At 38.1% G+C, this 25310-nt stretch overlaps 2 protein-coding genes across 6 annotated transcripts in view; one reads left to right on the forward strand and one right to left on the reverse strand.

Annotated features, from left to right (window-relative positions):
* Positions 1-7241, reverse strand: part of sbf1 (SET binding factor 1) — a 45234-nt gene extending 37993 nt beyond the window's left edge. For 4 of the 5 annotated variants that reach the window (XM_043236351.1, XM_043236349.1, XM_043236348.1 and 1 more), the window contains exon 1: positions 6987-7204. In XM_043236351.1, coding sequence (XP_043092286.1) covers positions 6987-7041 — 55 coding nt within the window. In that variant the 5' untranslated portion in view covers positions 7042-7204. Of the gene's footprint in view, positions 1-6986 lie in introns of all 5 variants that reach the window. The other variant, XM_043236353.1, reaches the window with a different exon arrangement.
* Positions 7242-13199: 5958 nt separating this feature from the next.
* On the forward strand, positions 13200-23804 carry adm2a (adrenomedullin 2a). Its single transcript, XM_043237028.1, has 3 exons — positions 13200-13338; positions 13656-13876; positions 20508-23804. Exons 2-3 carry the CDS (start codon positions 13797-13799, stop codon positions 20914-20916), a joined length of 489 nt encoding a protein of 162 aa, XP_043092963.1. The 5' UTR covers positions 13200-13338; positions 13656-13796; the 3' UTR covers positions 20917-23804.
* The last annotated feature ends 1506 nt before the right edge of the window (positions 23805-25310 follow it).

The following is a 25310-nucleotide window of genomic DNA, read 5'->3' on the forward strand; positions in this document are numbered from 1 at the left end:
GCCGCATTCCCAAAATACCAGGGAAGACCATGAAAGCTTTGCGGCCATGGAGAGCTCGCTCCCCCTTCCCGCCCTGACCTCCGCATCCCTCCACAAGAGACTGTTCATTGACCCACAAGACCTCTGGATATGAAGCACACAAACAGCTATTAACCAGTCACTGCTTACCACGTTTCATAACCCGAGCTAAGCATTTTGTGTGAGAATTAAAAGCCAGGGCTGAAACTAAGGGATTTTCTTAATGTTGGGCTCGTAATTCAGTCTCACCTGCCCCGACACGACAAATAACACTAAAATACAATTTTAGCAATGCATTTATGTTATAATTTTTTTTTTTTGGTAAAAAACAAACGCTCACAAAGTTTGCATTTATTTGAGCAGAAATACATTAAAAAGTAATGTTGTTAATATTTTAACGTAATTTTTTTTTCCATTAAAATGCATTTCTTTTTATGAAAAACTGACGTTTCAGCATTAATGCTTCAGTGCGACCCTCCAGAAATCATTGTAATGTGTTGATTTAATGCTCAAAATATTATACATACATATATACATCCATATATACATCCATATATACACATATATAAAATATTTTTGAACTAACCTATAATCAGTATTAACTCGTAAAATTAAATGTTACTGATCCTAAACATTTAAACAGTAAGTTTATATTTAAACAATTATTTTTAACTACTGACCAAAATACTGACCAATAACCACAGCTCCAGACTGCAACTAAAACAGTAGACCAAAAATTAGTAAGGTTTTTGGCGATATTTACATTTTATGCTCACATATTGAACTGAAACGATGCGCATACATTTTTTTCCTCATCTCTCCCGCACACAGTCTGCTAAACACAGAGATCAAAATGACAGATGCACGAGTAAAAGTCCACAAAAGCAGTGTCTATTTCATGCACAACTTGAACAAACTCCAACAGGTGTGTGTGAATATCGGCAACATCATTAACAATTCTCACTTAATCATTAACAATATAGCTTCTTATGCCGTGTTCTGTTAATGCATGAACTTCATATCACTTGAAGCACAATCAATGCATCACATTTTTTAACCAATCATACTTCCAAGACGATTAAAAATCACTTTCGGTTCCAACAAAACCTCATCTACCTAAGCCACATAACATACATACCTTTGGTGTTGGCTTTAATTTGAAACAACATTCAACAATCACACTAAACCAAATATTTGGGTTTGCAAGCAAATGTAGAAGATCCGGCTGAATGAAGCACGTGACACTTCCATCGACTCTCTCACATCGGCTCTGGGATGGCAGCCCAGCAGAGTCACATGAGTTCACCACAATCATAATGAAACCTAACGACAAGGAGTTTCAAATGTATATACTTGTTTTCGACTACACAGTGTACGACTGTGCATATGCATACAATCAAAGGCTTTAAACCTGTGTAAAACGGCAAAAAAAGACGCTTTCTGTGTCCCTGTAAAACAAGAATTGCCAGGAGTTTCTTGTAAGAAGTAGGTTTAGGTGTAAAATTGGTGTAGGGCAATAGAAAATATGGTTCGTACAGTATAAAAACCATTAAGTCTATGCAGAGTCCCTGTAAACCACAAATGCAAGTGTGTGTGTGTGTGTGTGTACCGAGCCCCCATGTCTCCCAGAATGAGGGCAATCTCCATTGCCCTCTAGCCCCTTGGCTGCCACATGAATGAGAAGTATTCATCCACCAGCTGGCCGTCAGAGCTTTGTGGCCATACGCTGCAGGCATGGGGACCGGGCTTCTGTATCCACGGCCCAAGCCACCCTTTCCTCGGCACACAGCCGTTTATAGTCCAGCCAGATGACCAGAAATGGGGAGTCATGGTAACACAGTGCGGCCGGCGTATCACGCCATGGCCCCCTTCGGCCTTATTCTTCCCCATGAATAAGAAGCTGTACTCGACTGGTGAATATTTCTAGACGTCCGGCTGAGTCAGTGCGTTTATCTAAGGCACACAGAGAGCTGATGTGTTAAAGGCGGGATTGCTGTGAGCAAAAAAAATAAAAATAAGGTACTACTCCTGAGAAGAGAAAAAAAAATAAAAATCTAAATCAAGCTATTGGCTGAGTGAAGTCACACAAACCTAGGCCCCTCCCAAGATTATTGACTGACTCTGAAGTTTCACCTTAGACCTGCCCTAAGTGAGCTGGTATCAGACAGTAATGACTTCTAAGCGATTAAGGTGCTTAGTTGTTTGATTTTATATTAAATGAACACAGTAGTGTTTATTTTTTAAAAGGTTGGGTATCCATTACTTAAACGTGTCTATGTTCATGCAAATCATCAAGTATAAGGATCTTTTATGAATCTTTATAAATTGCCTTTTCTGATAATGTGCTAGTTAAACTAAAAGCAGCTAAAGTAAACAGTGTCATGTGAACAGTTCATAACCACATGGAAGAGAGGGGCAGGGTGAGCACAGCTCATTAGCATTAAAAGAGACAGACACTAAAATGGCTTGCTGCTGTTTTATACAACCATTACACTGCCTTTGGAAATTTTAACCAAAATAAGTTATAGATTATTCATTAAGGCCCTAAGGAATTACACAACTTGTGGAAAATGGGAGTCTGATGACCCCTTTAAATATTCAAGTTTCATTAATGATTCATTTGGTACTTTAAAGAAACAAACCCTTCATAATCATTATAAAGCCATTAAAATATAAATGTTTTCACTATAACATTTTTAGGAATTGAAGTAAACCTTACTTCATAAAAGCATTCAATTCTTTCAAAAAAATATATGGGGAAAAAAATATATACTGACCCAAACGTTTGAATGGTAGAGCATATTTAAAAAAAAAAAGATTTATATGTTAAATAAAAGCTGTACTTTATTATTCATCAAAGAATCCTGAGAAAAAGTAACAGGTTACAAATGTTAAGCAGCTTGACTGTTTCCAACGTCAATAATAAATAAGCACGATCTCTCAAGGAGTGAAACTGAAGACTGTAGTAAATGTTGCTGAAAATTCAGCTTTAAATGACAAGAATAAACTCATCTTTTAAATTATATTAAAACAGAAGAATTAAATAAAATAGTATTATAAAATAATATTCACAATATTATAGTGTGTTCTGTATTTTTGATCAAATAAGTGCAGCCTTGGTAAGCATAAGAAACACCTCAAAATTAAATGTAAGCTGCATATGATACCATTTCTTAAAAAAGAAAAAAAAACAATAATCACTAGATTAATAATAATCACTGGAGTTGATGCTGGTTTCAACACTAAAAAAATAAATAAATGGATTACTGAACATCATTTAGTTCCCTTGCATAAAATTAGACATTTCAACATATTTTCTCAACTGCACACAGGGGTTAACCAAGAAAAAAGACTGGCACAGACAACTCTCACAAAGAGCGTGCAACAGAACAAATGCTCTCCTCTTTTGTTTAGGGCCTCTCTGTTTTCAACTGGGCTCCTCCCAAGAAAAAGCGTCAAGAGAGAGCGGGAGAAAGAGAAGCCAGGGGGGCAAGCTATACAGCGAACCCCAAAAGACATCTCCAAGCATGTCCACTTGTAGAGGGACCCACCCCAAAGTCTGGACCTCCATTTTCTCACTCCGCAATGCAGAGGACAATCTGGATTCTCACTCAATCATGTCTTCTCCCTAGAGCCTCAACTCCCATTTCCTGTTTTTAAACAGAAAGCCCCTCGGCCAGAGAATCTTTTCTAACGCCGTTCTCCTCGCAGGGCTTGGAAATTAACCGGACAAGTGGCGTTGCGCAGTTTCACAACAGGCGCTGAGGCGACTCCACCCTGACAGCTCTCTGCCCTCCGGTGATGCAGCCATTCTGGTTTATGAATGGAGATTTAGGGAAGGAAGAAACCTTTTAATGTGGTCTATATCAATCATGGAGACTAAGACAAAGGGTCATAGATTGGGAGACGGCCCAGATGGGTCAGTTGGACATGTACTGCATTGGTAAACAAAACAGTGAGCGGGGTCATCTCAGTTAGGGGGTCTGACTCGCTGGGTATTAAGTAGGCAAGGCTGCAAGAGCGCTTTATAGAAAGAATCCTTTGGAAGACGTCCAGGTTCAGAATTCACAATGTGGTTTCACAGATATGACACCTCTCAGATACATGCGTCAGACATAAATACAACACGACTTAAAGAGACAGTTCCAAAAAAAAATAAAACTTATATATATACTTTAAAAGGTGTCTCTTTTTGACTATGCAGTGAAAGTCAATGGGGTTGATCCAACCCTTTACGACTTATTTTTCTGTTAAACCCAATTTCTATTTTTTTTTTATCAATAATACAAGTTCTGACATCACTTTTCACCTTTTAGGTAGTTTCAAAACAATCTGAATACTATGAAAGTCAATGGGGTCCAAAGAGGTGGTTTTAGACTCACTCCTTATATAATTTACTTCTGCATCAGACCTACGCCGTAGCATTTATGGCATAGGCTACGTTTGCTACACATGCTAGCCCGCAGTGTCACCGGCAGGTTGCTGGTGTAACCTGTAGTACCACAGCAAAAGCAGAAGAAGCAGCTCGTGGGAGAAGCATATAGCCCTGCCAGTGACAAATAAGTTATTAAATCATTATTTTAAAAAAACTACAAAACAAGACAACAACCGAACATGAGAAGACTTGTACAATGGCAGATCAACATTATTTGTCATGAAAAACTACTGATGTATAACGCTATGTAGTATAAAAAATAATAAGAGACTAGTCCTTTGCTTTGTTTGATTTTAAATAAGGTTTGGTTTGGGTCCCACATAAAGAAAGTAATACAGGTTTGGGGTTGATTTTGGGTTGAACTATAGCTTTAAGCTTACACTTTGTCCATTTTTTAGGAATTTGTGAGCAAAAAAAGAAGAAACGTAATCAGGAGATGTTGCAAGCTAGATTCAAACTCAAATTTCTCTTATAATCAGTAATCACCGAGGCCCAACAAGTCAGAGCATGTCTGCTTGCTGCTAGACATTGTTACATATATTTACATATAAACTTAACTTGTCAGCTGTAGTACAGATGTCAAGCGTTGAGGGAGCAACACTTACGCTCGCCAGGTCCTCCGAGATTTGACAATTTATGAATGTGATGTCTACCACTTCCACAACACCACGAGTTTATGAAGTCACAGGTCTGCCCGAGCAACAGCTCAAAGACTATTCAGACTGCTACGTTGAATAGCGTGCTACAACACGAACGGTCGCTGCTTATAATGTTATTCTTGAATTCAACAGTCTTCGGGAGAGCTTTTTTCCCCTCTCACACACCTTTACTGTACTCGAAGGTCTGCTTACCAGATGCTGAAAGGCAGCAGCAGGCTAGAAACAGGAAAGGAAGACATTCTGCAGAGCGTGCAGCCTTTTTAACATCCTGCCAGGCTACACTTACGGCCACATACGAATAGCTGCATCTCACAGGCAACGAAAAGCGAAGACCTTTCTGCACACCGAACGACTCTTGAAGCGGACCACTGCACAAAACATGTAATTTAACATGCATATCCGTCTCACGAGTCCCAGATACTGTAAAAAGGGACTTCTTGCGTGCCTTATGAATAAGGAATAAGACATGCACGGAGGCAGCTCTCTAAATAAAGGTTTCAAAGGTTTAATGCGAGTTTTCAGCAACTTGCTTTCTTTCGGATGAGGGGTGGTAAATTATGCATGCTCACCGGGACCATTATATGGCACGAATCTAGGCCACTCACCAAAACACTCAACCTCCTGATAACAAAACACACTTAGAACAGGAATTTAGGCTCACTAAATTCACTCAAATTAAAAGGAATATACTTTAAAGTGATAGTGCACTCCTTTTTTCCCCACTATTTATTGTTTTAAGTTTTAAATTCATCCTCATGTCGTTCCAAACCTATAAGTTTTGCAAAAACCCAAACAAGGATATTTTGACCGAAACTAAAATTCTGTTATAGTTTACAACACTGTGTTGTTTCAAAACCATTTAATGTCCTTTCTACCGTGGAACAGAAAAGGGGAAATTTTGCAAAACGTCACGGTAGCTTTTTAAGCAGTGATGATGGATAGTTTGTGACAGATGATGTTGTGTTAAATAAGGCAAAAATAGCTTATATTTAGGTATTTAGTCTAGAAAAAGCTTGCTATATACCCTGCAATCCCGTGGAATATTTTATGATGCTTTTATTGTGAGTTTAGCTCGACATTTTCGGTCGCTATTCATTGCCGACCACGACATTGTCTCTTTTTGTCTTCTGCTAAACAATTAAGTTCATACAAGTTCAGGACGACAAAACCCTGACCGAATTTCCACTTCATGGGAAACTTTCCCTTCAATAACGCAGCATCCTGCAGGCCGGAGCACCGCTGCGCTTAATAAACAACCACAAAAACTAAAGATGCTTCTCAAAGCCTTCCAAAGCAGCATTTTGTGCATCACAGGTCCTAAAGTGGGCAAGTTGCAAAGTCTAGACACAACCAAAAGCGTCTGCGCCATGCTGCATTTTACTGATGTTTGTTGACATGTCTTAGAGATGAGCTTTTGCTTTTCTGGTCAACTCTAGAGACTCATGGGACTCTGTAACAAGCTGTTACATGACAATCACCGGTGACAAAGGTTACACTGATAAAACCCTATTAGAACAGTCACACCCTGGCAAAACAACAAAATAGTACCCGCTGGCAAACTTGTTATCAGCCTTAAGGCAATCGTGTAAAAGGGCATATGCAGGCGCTTCGTGAAACTTCGCCCGGGTTCGTCTTTTGAGTTCGGGGCTGAGATCCAGAGGCCTGGGACATCCGCGGCTGATAGTAGCTCGCCAATCCAGAGACGGAGTCAGCTGTGTCGGGGCCGCGTCCCTCTCCCTCTCCCTCCGCCTTCCGCGGTGTTTACCGTGAATAAACCGCGACTAATACACTCCAATCTAACAGATCAGGAGGAGGAGGAGGAGGAGGAGGGGAAGAGGAGGAGGAGGAAGAATCGTTTGCCGTGTGTCTCTTACCTCTCTTATCGAGATCGTAGCCGACTACCACGAAGTAATCGGCGAGCCTGGCCATCTTATCGAGCTCACGGCGACAGGCCTCGGGGGTGACTGTAGTCTTTCCGCAGGTAGACGATATTCCGATCACATTGTGAAGGCAGCGGCGACAGCAGCATCCCTCCAGCAGCAGCCCGCCGCCATACTGTCGCTGTGAGTGTGCCGTGCCCTGACAGCGCTCTGCGCATGCGCACTGCGCTCCGCCGCTGCAGGGAGGGGCGCGCGCTCAGAATGTTGCGTGGTCATCTAGGTACGCCATAAAATACAAAATAAAAACATTTTTATGCACTTTATAAACGTGTAAAAAAAATACAGTAAAATGCATTAATTAATTGGTTAGCTTAACATTTACTGTTTAATGTTTATAATGGACTGCGTGTAAAATACATATGTGATCCTGGACCACACAACATGTTTGTTGAAATTGAGATTTACATCATCTAAAAAAGAAAAGAATAAACTTTCCATTGAAGAAAGGTGAGGTATGTTAAAATGGGGCAATATCTGAAAGCTATTTGGAAATTTGGAACATGAGTGTGCAAAAAAACAATTAAATATTGACAAAATCACCTTTAATGTTGTCCACATTAAACACTTAGCATTAGCAATGCGCATAACTAATCAAAAATTAAGTATAATTTTGACCCATATGCTTCAACGTATTGTTGGCTATTGCTACAAATATACCTTTATAGAAAAGAAGTTGTTTTATCAGTTATAAGTATTACAATACTTACAATAATGGTAAAAGGGGTATTCACATATTTTCACAGTAGTGCATATATATATATATATATATATATATATATATATATATATATATATATATATATATATATATTATTATTATTATTATCATGAGACCGTAACATTAACAGTTTATATGAACAGCTGTCGTAATAAGTATGATGTTTGGGTTTAAAAGTAAAAAAAAAAAAACAAATGATATATTATTTATTTATACAGGTCATCAACTGGTTTGTGCTAATATACTGTACAACCTGACATTTGACCAAATCTACTGAGACATTTGCATGAATAAAGAGGCGATGCATAAATAATTTGAATAAAAAACTTTTGTTATTGTTATTATTTGTCTTGTTCTGTTGCATGCAAATTATTGGGAGGCATGCAAAACATACACAAATGGTTTCTGGGTGTATTTGAATTGATCTAAAGCACTTTTTTTGTTTGCCAAAACGCCTGTCTATAAGCAGAGGGGAAAAAAACACAGTTTGTTTGTTTATTTATTATTTGATTTTACTTAGGCATAAAATCAAATGCAATGTTTTAAGGACTTCACTCAAGCACTCTCATGTGAACTGCTTTCAGAAGTCTTTATCTAAATGGAAGGTCATCTTGACTCTTATTTCTGTCAACATAAAATAAAAATCCTGCACAATTTCTGTACAGTTTTCTGCACAAATCATTCTCGACCCCTGAGTCCCCCGCCTTTTATCTCCTCCCCTCCGATTAGCTCCGCTGTCATTGCTTAGGTAACAAATCAGCACCCATTCCACCAGTACATGGATTTTGCTATAAAGAGTCAATGTTTGGACAGTCGGTTGATGCATAAATGTTACAGTTACGAGTGTCATCACAGAGGAAAAAGCTGAAAAGGCCTACCGGATAACCCCCCTATCCCACAGTCTGAGGCCTGCGTCCTTGCCTGTCAGCATAGACACGCCTCCAAATGAATTCCAACACTTCCTGTGTAAAGTCCTTTGACCCAGAGTACTTATCACACCAGAATTAAAAACATTCACAGCCGCGTTATACTGTCAGCCAGCCAGCGACATCGACAGGAATGACAAACTATTTGTCCAAAACAAGCAAATACCTAAGCAGAGCGCCAGAGACTCCATTTATTTATGTATGCAAATGAAACTTATTTATTTGACAAAAAACATTTTTTTCATATTTGTATTTTTTTTTTTTTTTCTACCAGTTTTTTGGATGTTAGGGTCAGGATAGCCGGTTCGAACGAGTGACGTAATTTCATCGGGTCAGGTGGATCACATGACACTTTAGCCCTCCGCTTTGTGACGACCCAAAATTTTTAGCGAAACGGGCAAATTGCTTAAAAAAGAAAAAGTAGAAAGACTGAGAAAGGAAGAAAGACAAAGGACTGGAGGCCCTTGGTGGACACAGAGATCAAGTTTCCCACAATGCCTTGAGAAAAGCAACATTCGTGAAGTGTTCCATGCAGATGGGCAGCTCCGTATCCAATTCCCAAAGGAGAGCCAATTATCAAGCCAAAAGGGCAACCACTGCACCTGTGCAAGAAAGGTGCATTGTGGGATATTTTAGTGTATTACTATTTATCCTGCCCGAGAAGCTCGATATTGTAGACGACTTCTATGCGAATACAAAAAGGTGTCTTTTCTCATAGCAGAAGTTGAGTAATAATCTTATGGAACAGAAGAGCTACAAGTGTGAAGATGACAGGAAGAGCCGTGGGCTGTGCTTCGGTCGGAGCCATGTGACAGGAAGGGCAAACGTGTAGACACGTTTCTGAAGGTAGTGCTCTGTCTGTGTGTTTAAAGGTGTCTGGGCCTCCACTGCATGACACGTAGCCTATTTGGGAGAATATAAAGCAGAGCTGTTCGGCCGGATTTGCAAACCATGTGACATCCTGTCAACAAACCAATAGACAGGAAGAGGTCTTTCGGCTCATAAATCATAGGTCATCTCAGAGCATCCTATATCACAGTATCTGCGCTGCTTTGCTGTTTACTATTTTTATTAAAAAGTAAATATTTATTAATTAATGTGCATATATATTTAGCAAATAAATATAGCATATTGAATTGTATAATACACATTATATTAGAAAAGCATTATTGGCGTTATTAAAAGTAAAGCAGTACAATTAGTAATGTATGTTTAAAAATAGTTTTTGATGAGTATATGAATATATACATATTTGAATATACATATCAAAAATATATATTTTTTTTATAATTACTATTAATAATCATTCGCAACATTACTGAAATGTATATTTTGCACGATATGAATAAATGGACATTATGCATTCAAGTTGACATTAATTATTATAAGTGTAGCCTACTTCAGCGAACAGTATAAATCTAATATAATAATTTGCATATAATTTGTTGTTTTTAAAAAAATAACAATTGGTTGCTACCGTCTTTTTTGTTGTTGTTCTCAGACAGATTACAGTGTGTACAGTAAATTCAACTTTTTGAGTTCCTTACATTCGTGTTTTAACATCAAACATGAAACGTGAAACATGTTGTTTACAGGAAACATCCTAAACAGTCCATGTGAGACGGAAAGGAAGTGACACCTGACCGAATTTGGATAACAAACGAGGCAATGCCTAAATAATTTGCATGAAAATATTGTTCTGTCGCTTTTTTTGTCAATTTCCCTCTCCTCTGTGCTTTTCTAAAAACAAAAAATTAATAAATCATGAGAAAAATCTAAATGTTAAATTGACAGCCCTGATAATATTTTTCATAGTTATTTTAAATCTAAAAATAAAATGCATGCTTATTTTATTTCATGCTTTTTTATGATTGCTACCATGATTTTTATTATTGTTGAATATTGGTCGTAATTTAACCGAAACAATTGGTAATAATGCATTAATAAACAATGCTTGGCTCATGCTGCTAACAAACTAAAAGCCCAAAAAACGAAATAATGAAGAATGTAACCAGTGTGGGCCAGATTAATCCTGCTCAATGGCAGAATGGGGCATATAACAATGAGTCATGTGAGGATGATGAAATAACGAGATCGGCTGTCGCTGTCTGTTGATGAACCAGCCTTCATTCATCTTTTATAACTGTCAGCTATTTGATCCGCCGGCACACAGACTCTCGTCTTTGTCTTCATTCATAGAAAGTATTTTTGGAAATATACATGCATTGTTCTCCTGCAGTCCCACCCCGGCCCGGCCGCTCAAACATCCATTCCCACACACAGATCCACGGTGAAGAGTAAATACAGGCGCACAGACGCACAGACGCGCTGGCTCGTGAGTTAAAGTTACAGGACAGAAACAGAAGCTGCGTAAAACAAGCAGGAGCCTAACTGTCCGTCACAGCGGTGCAAATAAACTTGACTGCGAGCCATAACAAAGCACTTGACGATGGGCCATCGTAAACACGCGAGGGAAACGAGCATGTTTTCCTATTGATTTAGCACAGGGATTTACCATTTCATCCTACTGGGGAGGGAAGGGGGGGTGAAACACGTCACTGGTAGTTCTCCGTCATTAGAGAGGTTTGTTTTTGTGTTCCAAATGTTTAAGTTTATGTGCACTTTGAACGTGATGAGAATTTTTCCCTGGGAGTTCAAATCCCCATAAATTTCACTTTTTAACCCCAGAAACCTTTATTATGTTGACCTTTATTCAGTGTAGTTACAGTAATATTCGCTAGGGGGCAGCATACAAGAGACAACAGCTTACCAATACAGCAATATCTATCTATCTATCTATCTATCTATCTATCTATCTATCTATCTATCTATCTATCTGTCTATCTATCTATCTGTCTGTCTGTCTGTCTGTCTGTCTATCTATCTGTCTATCTGTCTGTCTGTCTGTCTGTCTTTCTTAAATTAGCATTTCTTTACACTATGCTATTGATTTTGCATTTGAGAGGCCCAAGCTCACGTGTGACCTTCTCCTTCTTTTGCACACATTACATGTCATTCTTTTCACAGAGTAAGCCTATTGTCTGGGCACCTCATCAAGCCCTTCTCTATTATTCCTAATTAAATTGCTTTATCCAGTCGTATGGCTTCCTACACTCAGACGTATACTCATTATTCTTGTGGGAAGCTTTTTAACTCAGTCAGGTTGAAAACGTGCGTTTTCTGAAAACCACCACAGCTTGAGGGACGGCTTGCGTTGCGTTTCGTGCTGGGTTCGCTGGCTGTGGCGTGTAGTTACTCATGTGAACTAACTGGCACGTCCTGGGAGGGAGAGATCAGAGGACGGACCAATCGCTCTCATCTCAAACTTGGCTCCCGTTTGCCGCTCTGTTGTCGCATGATTTTTCACGATTATGTAAATGGAAACATTGCCGATCTGGTTCGTTCCTAGACACATGCATCCTGAAGTCCCCTTGGTTCATTACACTTCATTTTTAAAACGCACCTTTACTCATTTAAAACTATGACTGGGAAAAAAAGTGAAATGTCCAACACTAACCTGAATAAGTGACATATATTGCTCAGCTGTGGAGCCCTGAGACATTTCTAAAGAGAAAAAAGAAAGACATTTTGAAGAATAGTATAAGCACTTGAGTAGTTCATCTATACCCAGCATTTTGATATCCAGGAAATCCCCTTAAATCTTTTGTGTATTTGTTATCGATGGCATGACCGTTGCTTAAACACGGGCTAAAAAAAATCATTAAGAGGCTAAAACCTAACTGAGCTCGTGACATTTTGTCGATTTTTCAAGGGAAAAAAATGACACAGCGCAAATATTTCAAGTTCAAAGTTTGTCACACGCTCAGCTGACTTTAACAATGCACCACGGCCTTGAACGCGAGATCAAAAAAAGCGACAAATATTGATGACATGCCGATTTAAATGAGCATTATTCACATTCTTGGGTTTCCAGTTCAAATACGCATGTGAGACACACAAGTGCACCCTTCTCTTTGCAGCACTTGAATATACTTTGCAGATAATATCGCCGGGCGACAAAAGTGTAAAAGAGGTTTTCTGCAGCAGTTGGAGAGAATGTTTTTCCAATCAATTATCACTAAAATGCACATTGATTAGAGACGTGCGAGGGTGCGTCCTGCCCTCCTGAATTTCTGGGGAAGTCAAGCAGTCTTAGCATCCTTATCCCCTCTGCACACTCACACCAAGGCTGAGAGATAAACACAAGAGAAGGGCTTTCCTGAGAATGTAAGTGTGTTACTAAAACGAGGTGAAAAAGACTTTTAGCCTAAATGATGTGTGTTTAAAACTTGCCACGGTATTGACCACGGTGTGTAGCAATGCAAAAGCTGTACCATATCTCATAAAGACACGGTCACGAGAACTCCTGTTGTATTCGAACCATAATTTAATAGCGTGCACTTAAAAATACGGTACATGGGAACACCGATAGAGTCTATCACAGTGACTCCGGGGTGAAAAGGAGATTCGACACACCTTTGGAAAGCCGCGCTGTAGTCCCGCCCAGTCCGTATTTAAACGCGTCAATGTCAGCTGAACCTCAGACTTCACGAGAGCTTGATCTTGGCGAGCGCGTGCGCACCCGTGGGAAAATTCGCGAGACAGTTTTGCGCGTGGCATTAGATCTTCACCTGAGATAAAGGTCAGTAACGTTTGATGCGCTTAAATAAAACAACATCGGAGTGAGTTTTCAAAGGGAACTGTGTAAAAGGAGCAGGCTGTAATTAGTTGGCAACTAATTAGAGCTGATGCGCTAACACTCACACTTAGCGCACGGCTTTTGTGTGTGATATTAAATTGTATAACTATTGGATGCATTGTTTTAAAGTTAAGCGTTGGCATTATTACAAATGTTTTATGCACAGCAAGTGTTTGCACATTGGTCTAATGTGTTTTTAATTTGCGCGTGGGGAAAAATGTAGTAGGCATCAATTAATATTTTCCTCCCCTTACTTTCAGGAACAGCTGAAACGCCACAGTACCCTGAAGTTGGACTTTTGGTCTGACTAAGAAGCTTTAGTTGCTGGAAATTCAATATTGTCCAGGTGCATTGGAAGCCCCCTCCTGACCAAGGGGGCGTGAGAACATTATTCGCCCACGATGAGAACGTTTTTCCCGGTTTTTGTGTATTGCATCAGCCTGCTCTCCTCACAACTGCTGGCTCTACCGGTGAGAAACAGGTAGGAACTGCCTTAAATACCTAAAATCTCATGGTCGGTTCGTTAAACTTTTGTCTTTAATATTTAATACAGTAGCCTTTGTAGGTAAGATACATGTGCAGACTTCTGTTGTGAGGTATTTAATCTAAAGAAGCGCTGAAGGATGAATGAACGGCTGAGCTGTAGGCTACTATTAAAGGAACCGTTCTTTTGAGTCGAATCTTTCTAATGATCTAATGAGTCATCAAATCATCGACTTTGAAATCGTAAGAAAATGTTACTTTGCTTTCCAGAAATGTTACAAAGTACTGGACAAACTGAGCTTGTATGTATAATATAAATGGCATATTATTAAAATAGGCAAACTCTTTTTTTATATGTTAGCCAAGTACTAAAAAGGTACATTACAGGCTAATAGGTATTTTTATGAACTAAATAAGAGCACGTGAAGTTAACATAAAACCTTTATTAATAATAAAACTAAAACTTTTATAAACAGCAACAAAGTCTAAAACTGCTTTGTTGAACTTGCCGGTGAATCTTTAAAACGGACGATTCAAAAGAACCGATTCGCTTGAAAAGAGTCAAACGCGCAAATGTAATCTTTGCTCCTTGAAAAAGTTAAACACACCTGTTGAAAAAAAACTTTACTGCAGTTTTCGCTAACATTTGGAAGTAGGCTGGCGCTAGGGATGTATTCTATACAAGAGGAGATTATCGCACAGGGGATGTTATGTCGCGAGAGATAGCTATTGGAAGTGAACAAGGTCAGTTAGGATGGTAGACGTGACTGTATAAACGCACGCATCCCTCCATTCACGGTTGGCTGCCGGCCGGCTTTTTTAGAAAAGCTAGCCTTTCAGTGACATTCTATGATGATATGTAGAATATATAAACATACAGTCTATTATTAAAAAATGCTTATTAAACAAGGCGTTCATATACATGAATACACAGAGATTGCTTTATAATTATAACTGATTGCACATAATGAATAATCACGTAACCAGAGCTTTACACCGAATAAGGAACTGACTAAAAATATATATATATATATATATATATGTATATATATATATATATATATATGTATGTATGTATGTATATGTATATATATATATATATATATATATATATATATATATATATATATATATATATATATATATATATATATGTATGTATGTATATATATATATATATATATATATGTATGTATTTCAAAATATCATTACATTAAATCAAAGTAAAGGACTGATTTTGATTTTCATTTCCTTTTTCCCTACAATTTCCTGATGAGAAAATCTTCTTTTCGGTCTTACTGAGGAACTTTTTTACTGTGGTGGTTTCCCACTGATTATAAAACAGACTTGCAGTAACTTTCCTGAAAAAGCATATAGTTTATGAGATGAAAAATATATAATAACTAACTTTTCCTATATATAATGTACCTTTTTACATAAGGTAAGCGGCGAACATCGTTGCATCATACACATTTTGGCTCCAAACCTCACAAAACAAGTCATTAGTCACTTCCCAAAAGACACTGGTGCTCATCATGTGATTTAATTGTGACCGTCGTGCCCTCTGAAGTGACACAAATCAATGTACGATGTGTTTTTTTTTTTTTTTGCTTTTATTTTTTGTGATGAGTGCTTGCGTCACTTCTGAGTCAAGGTTAGTCGAATATGAAAAAGCCTGATTCAAAAGTACAATCCTACAACAAATCTGACAAAATGACATATTGACAGCGGGAGCGTGTTTCAAGTGCACATTTGATTGGCAGCAAATTTCTATAATAGCATATTGAGTAGTTATTCTTAAATAAGCTTTGATATGCTTTGTCAAGTCATTTTTGTTGGCTGACGACTGATGATGGCACTCAAAAGGAATGAACTGCCAAGTATGAGTGTCTCTGTGTGCCCTCTTCTGGCTGACACCAGTTGTTCTCACTTTTTTTCCCCCACAGTTTTGCATCTTGTTTCTCTCCACGATATTTAACCAGAGGAACAGAAACGCAAAAACTGATAAAGCAAGCTTCGAAAAGCTGCACTAGAAAATTGCATTCCATAAGTTCAATGAATAGTTTTTATTTATTCTTTTAATCCCAACCCAACCTTGCCTTAATAGCAGCGCATTAAAATCTTCTGGTACTTTTCCAAACCCCAATTCCTCATGTGTCAAACCAAAATGTCTGCATATGCCCTTGACCTACAGTATTTACAGTATAATTGTGGCACATGCAAGCTGCATGCTTTTCTGTTGGGTTTTGCGATATTTAGTGAGGACATTAGACTGATACTGAATCACAGACGTCTGATTTACAGTTACCCCGTGACAATAAACAACTGATAAACACAGCTGTGTTAAGCAGTTTCTGATTACCGTAATAATGTCAGGTGGCCTTAAAGAGACAGTTCACCAAAAAATTTAAATTAACTTATCCTCGTGTCAGGAGAGCCTTGTCTTCTATAAACTAAGTGGATCAAATCTCCATAAAATAGTCCCTATCTCGTCTGCTTCTTTGTGTTTGACTTTTTGATATCTCTTAGCAGTGTCCTAATTCTTCTTGGAGAACTTTGCGTTCTTTACATGGACTCACTTAGCGTACGATAAGCATCCATGAGTACACAGAACGTACAGAAACCAGCCAGGGATATTTATTGTTTGACATGCTGTGACACACTGTCCCCGAATCAAACACGCCGGTTACGGTGGTTTAAATATGTCTTTTTGAGGGAAACGGGTAAGACATGGCCTAGTTTTCTCCCTTACATAATATCTTGAGGTTTAGTTTGTGAGAGAATATACAGAGAGAGGCCAAAAGACAAGTCAAATTTAAAACAGCAGCCAGAAACTGCATGCTTATTTGCGGTATCGTCTGCATTCCTTTACCGAAATGGTTGCTGTTTGGTTTAGGGCTGTGTTAGAGAGGATATATGAGGCTTGTGGTATAATTTACTGACTTTTTATTCTCTATAATCATAATTAAGACGATTTAAAGGAAGTTGAAGCATCAGAGTGATCAATGTTTTTCTCTCGGTTAAGTTTGCTCGCAATTTTTAACAAAACAAGTCCCAAAATTCACTTTTTCTGTTGGTTCACGCTCAGTGGGAGTCTGGGCCGGTCATGTTTGGACTTAGTTATGCAGTCCTCCGTTTACAACATAAACATTAGCGTTTTACACCACGCTGCTCTGTCATTATTGTTAGCGGCGAGAGGGAAAACTCATCCGTCAGTCAGAATTCCGCTGTGGATTAGCAACTAAGACCAGAATTCCTTTCTCCTCATCCTCGAGCGGCATGTTTCCACTCTGATCTGAAACCATAAAAACAAACACGAAAGGAGGAACGACTCGAAATGCCGCTAGTTACCGCTATACGCTAACCATTGACAGGCTCAAATTACTTTCACTTTTTTTGAGTTTCACTATTGCTCTAAACAGCATCCAGTAGTCAAGTATTTCACATTTAATATGGATGCTTGAGCAAGTTTAAAATGGTTTAGGGGACAAGGGTCATTTTCTTTAGTGTTATGAACTAATCTAACATTGGTCAATTTAATTACTGAAATAACTAGCTGTCTCAACAGCCTTTCACAATTTTATTTCTTTCTATCTTTGCCCTCACCACCCATTTACTGAATGTAGATTATGAGAGTGAAGTATGAAGCATATTATCACTATAGCACATCAACTTATAATTCTTTTTAATATATATATATGTATATATTATATTATATTTGTATATTTTAAATGAATAAATAAATAGATAAAATACATTATATAGAATAATATATATTTAAATGTATAATATATAAATATAAAATGTTTATTTTACAAAATTATATAATATGTTAATGCATACAAATACACACACACCAAGCACAAACATACATTATATACCAAAATACATTATATAAAAAACTAAATTATATAATAATATTCATGTACCCACCATTGCAACCACTCCAATAGACATACATTTTTATTCAGCCGTTTCTGAGCATAAAATTTGCATTATGAGCCATATGTACCAGGATATATATCGTAGTAACTGGAGAAGGTCACTTGGTTTGACTTATAGTCACGCTACCCTTTAAAGAGCATAGGTACATTAATTACTTCTTCTCTGTACGGCTAAATATAACTCACTTATGACCAATCCACACACAGCCATGACCAGTTTCGGAGAGGTGTAAAAATCACAGGCTTACGGCAAGAACAAACAATAACACTGGATTCATCTGACCTGCCTCTCGCAGTGGAGGATCACGGAATAAACCACAATCAAATATCAAATCTCCTTGTTTTCTCACAAAGAAACTGTTCCCACAAGGCATCACAGGGTTTTGGTGGCAGTCTGCCAGCAACCAAGCCCGACAAGAAGTGTGCAGCCGGTGGCAGCAATGAACATGTTGCATTACAGAAAATTAAATCACTCAGACGCAAAGTACACCTCCAAAGGTGATCAGGTTGATATTTGCTCATTTGATGGAGATTCGACATGGTTTCTGGGAGTGCCTCGACTATTCTGAGTTTCTGCAAAACATGATTACCACCTTTATACCAAGATGGGTTGAATTTCGAGGTCCAGGTGCTAATTTTCCTGATTGAACAGTAGGCTCAGACTACAAATACCCCAGAATCAGATCCCATTTCATTGTGGTCTGCTAGGTAAATGTCGCCAGGTGAGATTTTTAATTAGCACGCCTGTTCAACTATATGTAATCTGCTCAAGTTTATTCACCATCTAACAAATAGATCACAACGGAATGGATAAACAGGACATTTCTAGAAACAGTGGTCACTATTTACTGTATAGCAGATATTTCTACGTCTAGAATACTCTAGAAATCACAAAGCAGCGATTCATTATAGACGAACCATTTTGGTTTCTTCAAAGAACCTTTAAAACGCAACCGTTGGAATAATCTGAAGTAACTTTCGCCACTATAAAGAACCTTTTGTTCAATGGAAAGTTCTTCAAGGTTCTAAATTTCTTAAAGTACAGACATGTGAGTGCATTTAGGATGAGCAGTAAGACAGGGTCACCTAAAAGGATTTGAGAAATATTAAAGTGTGATAATGGGGTTTCAGAAGAGGTGAAAGGCTAAACGGATGAAGCTTATCTCTGCTTAAGCATTCAAATGTCGCAGTAGGATCAAGCTCAAAGGAGAAATTTGCTTAGTTTTGATCATGTGAAGCTGCTGAGATGGAGTTTTGCGAGGTGTGGAGATTTGCTGCTGAATACTCAAAAATGTAAATACTGACTAACATATTAGACTGGTGGCATTGGCGTACATTGAAACAGGGAGAAAATTACTATTCATTGAGGCCACTTTGAGGCAGATAATCATTATATTTTAAAGAGGTGGTATTTCGGGTGACCACAGTGCAATGGAAAAAACTAGCCGGCTGCATGTACGTTGTGCTTTGAGAAAGTCAACTTTCTGAGGAAAAAAATATATTAAGGAGATAAGAGAAGAAATCTTCCTATTAAAAGATATATGTAAATAATATAACAATGTTATATTAAGAACAAAAAGCCCATAAAAATAATGCATATTAAATAATGAAAGGTCTAATATATAACAAAAATAGCAAGACTGCTGATATGTCTGGAAAGTTTAGGTTTTTTTTTACTTTCGAGAGCGTGCATGCAAAAAAATGTTAAAAGACATGTCTGGCGATGTCAGCGTTACTCAGCACGCTTTTCGCTAAGTTTAGCATGACACTGTGAGATTAGATGGTGTGGTCCAACCCAGCAATACACCCTGTCATTTCTCAAATTTCAGCTTTAGAGTTTTTGTATAAATGGCTTGCCCGTTTATAGTTATGCTTATCCCAGATTTTTAAGATCATTTAGAAATAAAAGTGCAAAAACGCATGTAATAGAAGTACAAAGGTGCATTGAATAAAAGGGAACTTCATATAGCCTGAGTCGCTGTTTTAGTGCACCTGTCATGAGCTGCTGCTTGCTAATTCTAAGAGCAAGATCTGTGCAAAAAGCAAGGATCTCAGTGTCCAGTGATAATCAAACAGAGAGCAGGTGGCCTCGGCCATTACAGCAAAACCAGAGTAAATCAAGTGTGTTTGCTGTACACTGTGTCACAAGGAATCATACCCTTTTTGGACAGTGAGCAGTCGGTGGTTGTTGTAAATGTTTGCATGGTTGACCAAACTGCACATTTAGTATCTGCAGTAAATTATACTAAAATGTCGGATCAAGCCATTTCTGTGCAATAAATAGTTGCATAAACCCAAGTTTACCATGAAATGTGCCATTATTTTTATAGTTTTATGCTTTCAACTTATACAACCGACATTCTTCCATAACACAATAAAGTTGCGATTTACTATTTGTTAATAAATTATAAATAACAATTTAAATGAAAGTCAAATAAAGTAAAATTAAATTATATGAATTTTTAATTATTTATAAAATGAGGTCAAATCTTGTTAAACCCCTAATAGGAATTGGCACATTGATAAGTTAAACAAATTATTGTTATGTGTTAAAATAGCCTAGATAGATATGATTGATTGACCAATCAGAATCAACTATTCAAGAATACAATAATGCAACATATTCTGTTCAAACATGTGCAAGTATACTATATTTTTTTAAATGCCATCTCTGTCTGATTGCAGGTTGGACTTCATGACAAGGCTCCATCAGCTAAGACAGGAAAACACCATCTCTCCAGATGTTACTGAGCGCCCAAACACAGACCATGGCGCCTCCATCGACCGCACCATTCTATGGAGGGCCATTCTCTCCAAATCACCACCTTCAGACCCAACAAGAAACCAATTCCACATCGGTCAGCCAACGGCAGGAGAGTCCACCGAAACAGGAGATAGCCCTAGACACAGAGATCGTCGCAACGTGCATTCAAAAGGCCACCACAACCACCATCATGCCCAGCTGATGCGCGTCGGATGCGTTCTCGGTACCTGCCAGGTACAAAACCTCAGCCATCGCCTTTACCAACTGGTCGGGCAAAGCGGCCGAGAAGACTCGCCTATTAACCCGCGCAGTCCACACAGCTACGGATGAGTCTAGAGGGACGTCCGGCTAAAACTAAGACCAAGAAAACAGCGTTACGCATATCTGTCCTGGTGTTTGTTTATTTTGTTGCAATAGGATACTGCTGTAGTACTCTTTCCTCCTCTATGCCTTGGTTTTCTGGAGTGTATACTGTGCCTTTTTGGACAGAAAGGACCTCTTGTTACTTGATGGCGAACTTTGAATTCGGTGCCTCTCAAACACTTTGACCCCGGCCTCTCATTTTTTGGTACTCGAACAGATTCTTAATTTTCATATCGCTGTTAGGTCTTCAGATAAGAGATTATCCCGACTCTTCTAAGGCTGTTAACGTCTACACCGCTGATCAAACCGGCTGAGCCTTTAATGTGGATTTCGACAAGGTGTGGGATTGGATTTCTGTCAACGTGAGGCTTGTGTGTATTTCAAAAAACTCTGAACCCTCTCACCTTGTGTCTCCCTAAAAGACTTTTAAGAAGAAGGCAGTCTTAGGAGGTGGTGCAAGACCACCATCTGATACCTTCTCACTTGAATAGCCAGTGCAGCTTTGGGTTTAAATGTTGGGTTTTAGACAATGGCGAATTGTCTGAGTTTATAAACACAGTGGTCCCTTGGTTGAACCCGCATAACAATATAGTAACAATCGCTGTTGAATCCGGATTAACACATTGTTGTTTCTCCGTGCACTTTGAGGTCTGGCGCCTGAAAAATTACACTTCACGTGGTTCATAAAGTCACAAGAATGAGTTATAATCCACAAGGTCTCCGTTTCAACTCCTGCTGGGCTTTGCCGCGATTTATAAACAGAAGCAAGGCTTTTCGGCGCATTTCTAAATGATGGTCATAACTCACCCATAAATACCCATAACCAAGGTTACAGCTCTATAACAGAGGCTAAAACTAGCTGAAAGGCTGTTTAAAAACCATTTTGATTGCCAAAATGTTGTCATGATTTACTCATAAAGTTCCAAATTTGTCTCAATTTTCGCAGCACACAAAAAAAGATATTTAGAAAAATGCAAGTCAAAGGGATATGAAGTCGGTTTTGGACCCCATTCACTTGCATTGTATGGACACAAGCAGGATTTTTAGAAAATTACCAAATTAAAATGTTTTCAAAGGATTAATTCACCCTAAAATGAATAGTCTGTCACGCTCGAGCAGTTCCAAACAGTTTGAAGCCTGGTTACAAACAAGAACAAAGTTTGGACAGGTTTGGAAATACTTGAGGGCGAGTAAATGATGACAGAATTTTAATTTTCGGGTGAACTATTCCTTTAACACACGCTGACTGGCTTAAGCGATTTTCAAACTCATTCTTGTAACTCTAATTAAAGATTCTAGTTCTACCAAAATTTGAGGAGCAAGTGTTCCAAAGTCTTTCGGGAAAGTGGCCTTACTAAAGCACTCTTGCAGCAGTGTCATGTATTTTAAGAATTCCCTTTTGTTATAATAATCATGTCTGAATTCGTGGGTGGATACACACACCAAAAATACCCCAAAAAGTAGCTGTAAAAACCGACCGATTTAAAACTTCCAGAAACGTTCTATGCCTTTTGGGGGTCTGTGGATGTCGGGGGAATGCTGTGAGACATCAAAGTACATGTCTGAGGATTAAAATAGCAGAAGTAATCCCAAAAATCCTACTTAAACATCAAAAACTCAATTCCAGCTAGGTATCCAGGCCAAACTCTTAACGCTATGTGATGTATGTTATAGGACAACTTGCTTTCAAATGGCTCCAGAAAGGCAGAGAATCCGACCAAAAAACCTGAATTTACTTGATACCTTGTTGTGCATTCGCATTATACTGTTCATTTATCTTTAAAGGGGCTGGAATTGGTGTTCGTAACTGTAAAAAAAAAAAAAAAAAAGTATTTTTCCTTGTCATGGCTGATTTAAATGATGATGATGATCATAGGAAGTAGTAATCGCTGGTGCTTTGGCGCTAATCTGCTCAAAGGCTCTCTATATATCCGACACCATTCTCTCTGCTGTAATCGATCTGATTGATGTCTCGTGACTAATCATAATTAAAAGGCTTTTAAACTGCTGAGAGCCTGGTTAATCTGTACTTTTTGCACAGGGAGAGCCTCTTAACCTGCCTCATGTCGACTTATATATTGATCACATTCCTTTTTTTTTGACTATTTAACTATCTATTTATTTATTTTTGGAAGAGTTATCGTGAACGTCTTGGTGACATGGGTTGGAACGTATTAAGTGCGTCAGAATCTGGCCCTGATCGTGTTTTTGTGTGGTGCCCCTGTGCATTGCGTGTTTTCATGACCTTTGTCCCCCTTTAAGCCCTACTTGGTTCATTACAAAAACACAAGCGCTAGCGTTCGCGCTAATGCGGACGTGTTTGGGATGAAGGAACACACAGTTATGAATCTGTGTCCTAAAGACGTGTGTGTGTCTGTGTGTGTGTGTGTGAACGTCATCGTGGCCATGAGTATGACCTTGTTTCAGTTGATATTAAGGGTCAGTTGTGTTGTTACTACCATGCGAAGCACTTTAAAGCAGGAGCATGTTTTTATTTTTTGTCACTTGAACTTGTGAGTTTTGTGTACTGATTTCGAGTAGGATCTGTATGAATGTATTTTAAAGGGCGTTAGCACACTGAATGAGGACGTACTCAGCATCATGTACACAACCTTTTGTGAATACTACTATTAGGTCTGATATTTAACTTAAAGTATTTATATTTGCATTTGTATATCTATGTCACCAAAGACGTTGTTTATAGCATGCAGTGTTTTCTCACACCTCAGAGTTGTCCTCTGGGTACGAAAAAAAGAGTATATTTAGAGAAGGCGGTCAAATTGATTTGTCACGCCCAAATAATGTTCTTTTTCTCTGTGAAATAAAGCACTACGTAGTAGTGAGATGAAATCTGATGTGTTGTTCTCTTTTAAATGTGAACAGCGGTTGTTTGTTACGTTGAAAGGACTCACAGACAGCACAAAACAAATGAAAGGCTTTTTCGTATATATACATATACACAGAGAATATTTTTCTAAAATATATGAATGCATGTGTGTGTATTTATTTATACATATGCACAGCACACACACACAAAAATACCAGTGCATATTATATTAAAAAAAACATAACATTTAATATATTTTTAACTGTTATGAAATTTATTTTATAATGAATTCATTTATTTAATTTAAAATATATATTTTACAGAAATAAATAAAACATTTATTCGCAGACATTAATTAATTAGAATTTTTGCAGATTTGCTTAAAACACAACTCAGGTCCTCGAGTCACCTTGCACTGGAGTTATGTAACTCGTGACCACTCAATACTGTTAGCAAATAAGTCTGCGTCTGTCTGCAATATCTGTGCAGCCTTATCCGCTATCTTTATGAATCTAAAGAGCACTCGAACCACTCACTTGAACATATTCTTTTAACATGCTACACCACCCAGATTCACAAACTTTATCACACAATGTCTCCCAGTGCACAAATCTGTGTTAATGAACTAATGATACCCTTGACATCCAACAGATCAAGTTAAACATTAGACTGAAGTTAGAAAGCCAATAAAATGCAATAAAAAGGTTTTTAAATCACACCCGCATTGGCTTGCAAGTCACCAACTCTGTGACAAAAAAATTCCACTCAGACAGGAAAAGGTGCCTTCCAATAGAGCCATTAATAAATGACCAGACAGCTATCACATGCTATGCAGCTAACAGCTGTGCAGACAGAAAAAGCAGGTCACTGTGAGATGGGTAAACCAATCAGCTGACCACAGCCTTCATGAAAATCAGTATTACTTACAGTGAAGAAATGACTCTGAAGGATGAATAAGAGGAATAAACAATTCCAAAGTCTGTAGTTGCTCGATTATGGGTCCAAAATCAAACAAAACATTTTTGATATAGTAAAAGGTATTAGGAATGATCTTAATAACATTTCGTTATTTTGTTAAGTGCGGAAAACGTTGTAAAAGTCAATGTCATTTGGCAACTGGGCCAATGTACAAGCCTGCAAACTGCATATGGACAAATTCTTAAGTCACCTGACACCGTATCTCTCATATCTGTGTACATGAAGAGTGTCAATGGTAATTTCAAGCTGGGATTGCATCACTCTTAACACGTGACTTACATTCAGACGGTTCTATTTCTGATCATGTCACAGGTTCTCATAAATGGTCAATTATAATTAAACAGTGAATTCCTGAGGTGCTTCGTAGTAAACTGAAGTTCAAGGTTATAGAGAAAGTTGACCTCCTTTAACCTTTCAATGATTCACAATAGAGCCGTACAGAGTGTGTTCAAAACACTGCATGTATATTCCATTAGTACACTGTCTCTAAAAATATATTTTTAAATGTTTTTATGTTAAATAAGGTGTTCAACTATATATATATATATATATATAT

This window comes from Puntigrus tetrazona, chromosome 4 (genome assembly GCF_018831695.1).
Source record: "Puntigrus tetrazona isolate hp1 chromosome 4, ASM1883169v1, whole genome shotgun sequence".
Classification (NCBI taxonomy): Eukaryota; Metazoa; Chordata; class Actinopteri; order Cypriniformes; family Cyprinidae; genus Puntigrus; species Puntigrus tetrazona.